The 9,489-nt window shown below is 42.8% G+C and overlaps 1 protein-coding gene across 1 annotated transcript; it reads left to right on the top strand.

Moving 5' to 3' along the window:
* Positions 1–378: 378 nt before the first annotated feature.
* LOC308433022 (prothymosin alpha-like) lies at positions 379–810 on the top strand (the record flags this gene model as incomplete). The annotated part of the gene is made up of 1 exon (XM_080932895.1): positions 379–810. The coding sequence occupies one exon, from the start codon at positions 379–381 to the stop codon at positions 808–810; it is 432 nt and encodes a 143-aa protein (XP_080789021.1).
* Between the last annotated feature and the right edge of the window lie 8,679 nt (positions 811–9,489).

A 9,489-nucleotide genomic window follows, 5' to 3' on the forward strand; every position in this document is an offset into this window, starting at 1 on the left:
GGCTAGCTGGCTTGGTAGACATAGTGGTGAACAAGTGACTCCATCTCAAACAAGGTAGAAAGTGAAGACCAGCATCTAAGATTGTTCTCTGATAGACACACACACACACACACACACACACAGGCACACACAGGCACACACACACACACACACACACACACACACACACACACACACACACACACACACAATGCTTGTTTGATTCAAGAATTACTAGACCCCCACTGGCTGCTCCGAAAAGCCATCTTTGCATTGTTCCCGGGTGGTGCTCCGCGACCACCACCTCCTCTGACGCGGACTTCCGGCAGCTTTCTCGCCAGAGTCCTCGAACTCAACTAATTCCTTACTCGCAGCATCGGACCACCGGCGTGCCCCACCATGTCAGACGTGGCAGTGTACACCAGCTCCGAGATCACCAAAAAGGATTTGAAGGAGAAGAAGGAAGTTGTGGAGGAGGCAGAAAATGGAAGAGATGCACCTGCCAATGGGAACGCCCAAAATGAGGAAAATGGGGAGCAAGAGGCTGACAATGAGGTAGACGAAGAAGAGGAAGAAGGTGGGGAGGAAGAGGAGGAGGAGGAAGAAGGTGACGGTGAGGAAGAGGATGGAGATGAAGATGAGGAAGCTGAGGCTCCTACGGGCAAGAGGGTGTCTGAGGATGATGAGGATGATGATGCTGACACCAAGAAGCAGAAGACCGATGAGGAAAAGCTAACCTTACGCACCGGGACCTATTCACCCTCCACTTCCCGTCTCAGAATTCAGACATGGTCACCTTCGAGTAGAGAAGCAGGCCCCACCCACCCGTAGCGGGCAGTGCCACCCACAAATGACATGCGCTCTCCACCACCCCACCAAAACCACAACATGAATTGGCAACATGGGAGGAAAAAAAACCAGAACTTCCCAGGCCCTGCTTATTTTCTTAAAAATACTTTAAAAGGAAAATTTGTATTTTTTATTTACATTTTATATTTTTGTACATACTGTTAGGGGTCAGCCATGTTTAATGATAACGGGTGACCGAACCAGCCTTCAGAGTGTTCTCTGTCCTACTTCAGACTTTATCTGTGGTGTGACCGTGTTCATTACAATCTCAAAGGAGAAAAAACACCTTGTAAAAAAAACAAAAACAACAACAAAAAAAAAAAAAAAAACAATCTTATTCCGAGCATTCCAGTAACTTTTTTTTGTGTATGTACCTAGCTGTACTATAAGTAGTTGGTTTGTATGAGATGGTTAAAAAGGCCAAAGATAAAAAAGTTTTTTCCTTTTTTTTTTCTTTTTTTCTTTCTTTCTTTTTTTTTCTTTTTTTTTTTTCTTTTTTCTTTCTTTTTTTTTTTTTTTTTTTGTCTATGAAGTTGCTGTTTATTTTTTGGCCTGTTTGATGTATGTGTGAAACAATGTCCAATAATAAACCAGAATTTTATTTTGCTGAGTTGTTCTATAAAAAAAAAAAAAAAAGAATTACTAGGGGCATGTGGCATACTCAGAATGTGCTAGAACTCTAGAGAGCCTTCAAACCATTGGAAGGGCCATGTTATTTTTCTTTATGACAGATGAATGTGTCATATCTATGGCCTCAGGTGCCTTGCTCAGTCACAGATGACTTCTTTATTCAGGATTTAATTTTTTTGTTGTTGTTGTTGTTGTTTTCTTCAACTTGGGGACTGTTCTCCCTCACCAGTACCTACCCCATGTATTTGGACAATTCCCATCTACTTTCTAAGATGACAAGTTTTACTTTGCAAAACAGTGAGAGTTTTAGTATAGTTCTTTTTAAAATAGTCAGGCTGGAATGAGGCCTGGAGAATTTTAAAGCTCCTCATTTTATACTCAAGGAGAAATAAGTTCAAGGAAGTACAATGGCATGCAAAAGGCACCCAACAAGGAGAGCCAGGCCAAGGTGACAGGCACCATCCAACAAGGAGAGCCAGACCAAAGTGACAGGCACCATCTAACAAGGAGAGACAGACCAAGGTGACAGGCACCATCCAACAAGGAGAGCCAGGCCAAGGGAACAGGCACCATCCAACAAGGAGAGCCAGGCCAAGGGAACAGGCACCATCCAACAAGGAGAGCCAGGCCAAGGGAACAGGCACCATCCAAATCATCTTTGGTTTTGAATCCTATCCCTGTTTTTGACACATATATTTGTTTTATTCTTGTAGATGCCGAGGACTCCTGCTACACTGGGGTCCCATTCCTAGAATAGTTCCCAATCTTGTTTAAAAGGAATGTATTGGGAGCTGGAGGCGTTTGCAATCTGCTTTTCTTGGGACACTTCTGCTACTGAGCTGGTGGTCTAATGCCTAGATACTGGACCTGTAACTGCAACCCTTCACACAGAAAATGAGCTCAGGGGAGGTGCCCTACTGAAACTTTCCTCATATGTTGTGGGGAAAGCCAGGCCTTTGATCTTCCTAGTTCTTCAGATGGATAACACAAATTCAACACACTGCCACAGCAGAAATACATTCAAAGATTTATCACCCACAGGCTCTGAGCAGGAACGTTGGGATGAATCCAGAGGGCAGTCCTTGGCCCCAGAACATGAGAGGGGCATTAAAGAGTTAGACATAGGCAGGGGCAAACAGCTAACAGCAAGCAGTGTGTGAAAGGAAGGGCGTAAGGACTTTAATTTCATGGGCAAATGTCTGAACGGTCATTTTAAAGGCAGCTTCAGGCATGGAGCCTAGAGCCTTGCCCACTAGGCAAGAGGAATGTCGGCGAGTCCCTGTCTATAGACACTGTCTTGAGTCATCTGTTGTGGTGTGTACTCCCTAAGCTGAGACTACAAACTAAATGCACCGCCTGAATGCAGACCCTGAACCCACCCAGCAGGGAGGTTTGTCCCTGGCATTACCTTCCTCTGGGGCTTCCTTTTGCTCATGTATGGTTGTGGGGTGTGTCGGACCGCAGTAGGGTGATTCCCAAGTCTTCACGTTGGCAGCTATCTTTAAGACCTATAGAAGATTAATTACTGAGGGAGCCTATAACTTTGTCCTGATCAAAGGAAAAAATATTCTATTTTTATGGCTGCCTGTGTTTTATCCTCTATAAATTTTATAGCCATGATTGGGCTCAAAGTGTGGGCATACTTTACATACATCAAAATGCTTCATGCTGTCTTTTCAGGCAGCCAGACACCTGCAGCAAATACACAGAAGCACATTTAGAAGGCAAAAAGCTCCTGGGCTCTTAGAGGCATTAATCAATGGCTGTCTCTTAAGGGAGAAGACAGCAAGAGAGAAAGGTGGCGGGGGTGGGGGTGGGGGACAGAGTTATGGTGGCCTTCTGTAACTGCAGTCCTGAATGCTGAGTTCACACAGCATAGTGTGATAGAAATATACTTCAGCTTTTTCATACCCTCCCAAGGTGATCAGCCTTACTTCCAGGAAGCGCTTTTTCTCTTACAGTGACCAGAAACTCTTTAGAAATGTCAGCACGGGAATGACTTTAGAATTTGTGGCTATTTAGCACGACCGGGCCATGTCCAGAATGTGTTAAAGCCAGGAGAGAGATGTGGTGTGTGTGCTTAAGCCTCCACGTGTGCCCTCTCCATCTCCTACCTAGTTCTGCCTTCGATTGATTTTGCCTTCTAGCAAAGAGTTAAAGGTTCTCAGGCAGGGATTTAAGTCCAGGCACGCAGGCAGACATGTACCAAGGCAAAGGCAGCTACAAATCGTGTGCGGTACAAGCTTTCAGGGTAAACACCAATTTCTTCAATTTGCTCTAGCCTGAGACTCTTAGAAGCCTAGCAAATGAATTGTGAGTGTGGGTTTTGTGCCGGATGGACGGAACAGGGCTGCTTTTCTACTACACTGCTAATATAGACCGAGATAAGTTTAAATATCTTAGAGGAAAAAAGAGTCACAGCTGTTTCATTTACACCTCCTTCTTTCTAGGTGCCAATTCCAATCTTCCTGGACAGATTGAAAGACTGCCCTAGACTCAGCTGCAGGCAATGGAAGATGTTGCTGGAGCTTGTCCCTAAACGCCAGGGCAAAAGGTCCCATCTCTCTGCTAGTGAGAGCCCATCTCCATCTTCATACCCACACCTTGCTTTCAGCTCACAGTTCTGGCTATACATTATCTTGAGCTGTGCATTCTGTTCTCTGGAGATTCTAACTGAGGCCTTCCCACACAAGAAGTTAAAGACGTTCTGCTATCTTGCTTAAGGACACATTACTATTTGGGTGAGGTAGCTGCAGTTGTTTTCTCCACTAGAAAGATGGGAAAAAATAAATCGGAGGTGAAATGGCAAAGCCAAAGTCACAGAGCAAGTGCCCAAGGTACTTGAGGACTTTGTCCAAAGTCATAGAGCATGGCTCCAGGCCCATGGAGCCTAAGCTATGCAGAACTTTCAGCTTCTACTCATTGTACTCTTCAGAGTCCGTTCAGGTTCTCATTGAACAAAAGTCCCTGAGAATTGGGTGCATTTACTTATTCCCTCTCCCCAATATGCCTAGAATACTCAAATATTTGTTCGTTTCCAAGAGCCAAAGTAATCCTAAGAAAAACATAGGCAACATCTAGAATCTACAAAACCAATAGGCGTAGAGATATGATTCTCCCCAAAGGAGACCTAGCCTTTTCTTTCTGATCATGTTAACAGACTAGAATATAATAATTTCATTTAAGGAAAACCTTAAATAAAAGTTTCATTAATCAGAATGAGTATTCCTACCATAATGAGCCCTGAGTTGAATTTTAGAACCCTCTTTATGCTTGGTTAGTAACAAAGCTGTTATAAAAATAATACGATAAGACAGTCTGTTGCAGCCGTATGATTTAACTGTGTAAATGGGTACCGAGCCCAGTGTCTGAGCATACCTAACTTATGTAATGCTAACATAATGGATTATGCATATTGTATTGGGTTAAAAATGAAACTCAGTGAAGTATTACAGCAATTTAAAAAATATATATCTGGGCTTGTTCAGCACAGATATTTAAATTTTAAACCTGTTTAAATATTCAACTGAAACTAAAATAAAATTCTGAAAAATGGAATTCAATAGAAAAGCTCCATTAGGAGTAGAAACGCCTCCCCAAATCCATTTGCTTCTAATAGAAAACCATTGAGTGAGGTTTTCATTGTTGCAGTATCAGCCAAGGGAAAAATTATACATCTGCTTGGGCGGGAGAAAATCAGCCGGACTTTTTGAGGCATGAGCCTGCTTCAAGAAAGGAAAGGAGACCTCGCACCAACCCTCATACCAAACCAAGGCTGTTTAAACTGGGCAGGAACTCTTTCTTCAATAGCACTTTCTACTTTATTCCTAGCTTCAATGAGGTCCCATTCCACCCCCTGTATCAGACACATTTCTAGAGGAAAAAAAACCAACTGGCACCTTTCACTGTATTATCAGGATACTGACCAATTTGCTCTCTGAGAGACAAGAGGTAGTTCTCTGATAGACAGGCTGCAGGATGTTTTTATTCAGCTAATTGGAATGATTGCTTTCACAGAAACACATTGCCTGTCGAGTCCGCCTGAATAACAGGTTTGGGCCTTGGTACCAGCATCTTTGTCACTCAGGTTCTTCAGACAGCTAATGCAGGAGGATTCTGAAACCTAATTAAAACAATCAGAGAGACTTAACTAGCTCTGTGACTATACTCGAACAGCAAACCCAGGGAAGGGCACAGAGAACCACTCAGGGGAGTGAGCCGCAGCATCCCAGGGCCAGAGGAGACACAAAACGGAGATCATTACGAAAAGAAATATAGGATAATATAAACAGAGTCTCTAATCCTGAGGACTGTAAATCCCTTCCCCTTCATGGGTTTAGAAACTGTGGTGTGTAATGTGAGACGGAAGGCTCTGGCTGCCTCTCTTCTTTGTGGCAGAATCGCATTAAATGAAAGACAATAGCCAAGCTGACAGCTCCCTTTCTGTGGGGGCACTTAGCACTAATCTGCTATTGAGACTAATACAATTAGGGGGGATTAGAGCGCTGCCAAGGGTGTGCAGATTGGGGAATTCTAGGCGAAGAAGAGCTGGGCTCTTTACAGCTGGGTGTGGGGGCAAAAGAGGATGAGGCGGTAGGCGAATCAGGTCCACAGTGCTCCCAATTATGCTAAAAGTAATGGAAATAATCATGATTTTTATAACCAACTCTGGGCCTTGATTACAGTTTCTAAGCTAAATGGAATCCTGGTCTAAGAGATTCCGCCTCAACGTTTCATGTTATGTTGTTTACGCTGAATGGCTTTTAGTTGAAGGTAGAGATTTCTCTCTGCCTGTTCACCCTTCCCTTACACCATGCAAGCTTTCTGCGGGTCAAGGCAGAGTGGGAAATCTACTTTCAAGAAGTTAGAAATCACAACTGGCCAGAGGGTCATTCTCTGGCCTCCAGGGTTGGGTTTTCTATGCAATTTGAACTGACAGCTACTGTAGCTACTATTGGGCTCTCCCCTCCCACTCCCACCCCTGTCCCAGAATGATTATAGAAATCCATCCACATTAGTGACATGACCACAAACGCCAAGCTAATTCGAGTTTTCTTTGAGTATCTCAGCAAACCGATTTAGTCTCTTGCTTATTACACCAGGGAGAGATTTGATCCTCCTCATCAAGGGAAGACAGACTCACAGCACTGGGGAAAGAGGGGAATTCCCCCACCCCATCCCACCCCCCCCCAAAAAAACGCTCTGCTGATTTTTTCTTATGAGCCTCCAGCGAATATCTCCAGCAAATTTAGTTCAGCAGCCTATCAATTACTGGGTTTCCTAATCATTTGGAAAATATTTCCAAACTCGTCTCATTTTTACTTTTAAATAAAACAAGTCAATATGACACGCTTATTACATTCCCAGCATGATGCAACAATACTTTTCTAGTTGAATTTCAAAGTCGTTGGACCTAAATAAACGGCCCTAGTGAATGAAATAGTTATTACACCTTTCACATGCTGTAGAAGTGATCACCCAATATTGAACATTTGCTTAACACACGGTGATGGGCACATACATGTTAAAGAAAAATCAGTACTGACACTAGAATGTCATTCTGGCATGACGAAGAACCTATGTCCTAGAAGTCTATTTACCCATGTGAACAATTTGTGTCGTTAAATGAGTCATAACGATTTTCAGTTTCAACCCAGGCTTGAGAAGTCGAGTAGGAAAAAAAAACAAGAACAAACATTAAGGTTTCACTATAGCCAAAGTTACTTCTATTTCCCCCAAACATGGTAGCAAAAGCTCATCTGGGGTTTACCTTTTGCTTGCTCTCCTTATGTCCTTTCAGCTTGATCTTTATTCAGAGTCATTAGAATCTCCTGTCCAGACCTGGAAAGAAGTAATCAATCCTTCAGTTCTGGAGTTGTGGTAGAGGGTTTCCCTAACTGTCCTCCAAAGTTCGTGCTGGTTAGCAAAGTGCAGCCACATGGACACCAGGCTTTCTCCTCCAGCCATCCTTGGCATGACCCGGAGAGATCAGAAGCATTGAAATCTCATTTGATTCTTGAGGAGCTTAAGGTTAAGAAAGAAGGTCCCTGCTCAGATACCGGGATAGGAATTCAAGTGTTTCTTTCTTACCCTACATACTAGTTTGAAACGTTCCTATCCCAACCCCACCATCATTTGAGAGACCCTACTTTGATAGGCACATGTCTAATTGATTACATCTATTGTTTTATCTGAGTTTCACAAGAAACTGTTCCTTGCGTGCCTGTAATAAGGAAAGGACATATCCTTTTGCAGAATGCCACTCTCCAGAAATGTCCAACTCAGAATTCCGTGCCAAAATTTTGTGAAACTGGACTTTATTATTTTCATCATGGGGTCTGTTCAGCTATGTGAAACTAATATAAATTTGTCATGGTGTATCAGTGGTCTTAGAAAACCCATCAGCAATGCCTCCAATTTCTCCTTTAGGAGTATCCACCTCAACCTTAGAAACCAGGTCAGGGTGATTGACAGATCTGGGTTCAGAAGCCTATAAGCTGGACAAACTTCTCTGTGCCCCTCAGAGGGTCCCATAACTGATTTAAAGGGCAGTTGTTTCCCTCTTGAAATTCTTACATTCCTTTTTAAACAAGACACCTTGAATTTTTATTTTGTAGTGGGCAACACAAATTGTGTATCTTGTCCTGGTGGTTGCTTTAGGATGCAGTAACCGGCAGCAATGAATGTCAATTCCAGGACTTTCTGAGAACATTGATCTCACTGGAGTGGTAATTATAGAATGCCAATGGCAACCACACACAGAATGGGTCTCAGAATAAAGCCGGAGGAGGGAGAAGTAAGAGAAGAATAAAGATAATACCTTGATTAAATCACCCAAGTCTTTGGGTATAATATTCTTTAATATTTTATATGTTTCCTAAGTTGCTTTTGGATGAGTGTTTCTGTATCTCAAAGTTGAGTCTAATATAATAATCATGGGCCAGGTTCTCTAGAGCAGATACTGGGTTAGAATCTAGTGCATAGAGCACAGGAAGAATCAACATCTTAACAATCTACATCTGTGGGGGAAAGGAAAAGCAAGAGTGGCCAGAGGAGAAAGGCAAACTTCTCTCTCCTGTAGTTCTGGCAAAACTTCAGCTAACCCGACAGACAGGTTATTTTGAAAACTGTCTTCAAGTTATTCTGAATTGGGCAGAATCTGCCATACTTTTTACATATCCACGTGTCCTGTGTCTACATGGAACAGTGCTAGGTATCTAGGTAGGAAGGATGTTGCCTTGCCTGGGGCAGCTCCACATCCGAGGCAGGCTCCAGAAAGACGGAAAGGTATGCATCTTGGGAGCTATCTTCATCAGCATGCTTAACAGCTGGGCAGCGATCTTTAGAGGCGATCGAAATATAAATGCACAAAAAGCAAACAGGCCACAGCTGTACTGGACAATGGAGGCACAGACTGAAGAAGTAAAATGTATGAAGAAAGACATAAAAGCACCAGAGAAAAATGGGAGAAAATCGGGGCTACTATGATATTGTCAGCCTTGTGGATAACAAAGTTGAAGATTGTATTAAGACTGCAGCCTACATTTCCTTCAGAAAAGGGTGTTTTGTTTTGTTTTGTTTTTAACTAAGTGATCTGAATCCATGACTCTATGTTGTTGTTGAAAATTTGCAGTGTGGATTTTGTCAGTAAAGTTAACAAGGACCACATTTCTCTTTTCCTAGAAATGGAATCTCTGCTTTACATAATTAGAACTCGGTGTTTTGCTGGGACTCTCTTCCTTGATTAGTCAAGGTTTAGAGAGAAGGAGCAAGTGTGTGGTCTTGCCAGCCACTGGAAAACAGGAGAGAAATTTGTCATCTCCTGCATTTCTTCATGTGTGTTTGCTCCAATTTCATGAATGTTAAGCTATTAATAATCATGTTGAATAAAACACAAAGTAGACTGCTTAAGGGTGTCACTTATTTAGGAGATGTAGAGTTATTCATCTCAGACCTGGTCCTCTTGTCTCTGCGTGTAGATGTCTGAGGACAACCTTGGTTTTGTTCCTCTGGTACCTTCTACCTTAGGCT

This window comes from Micromys minutus, assembly GCF_963924665.1.
Source record: "Micromys minutus genome assembly, chromosome: 19".
NCBI lineage: Eukaryota > Metazoa > Chordata > Mammalia > Rodentia > Muridae > Micromys > Micromys minutus.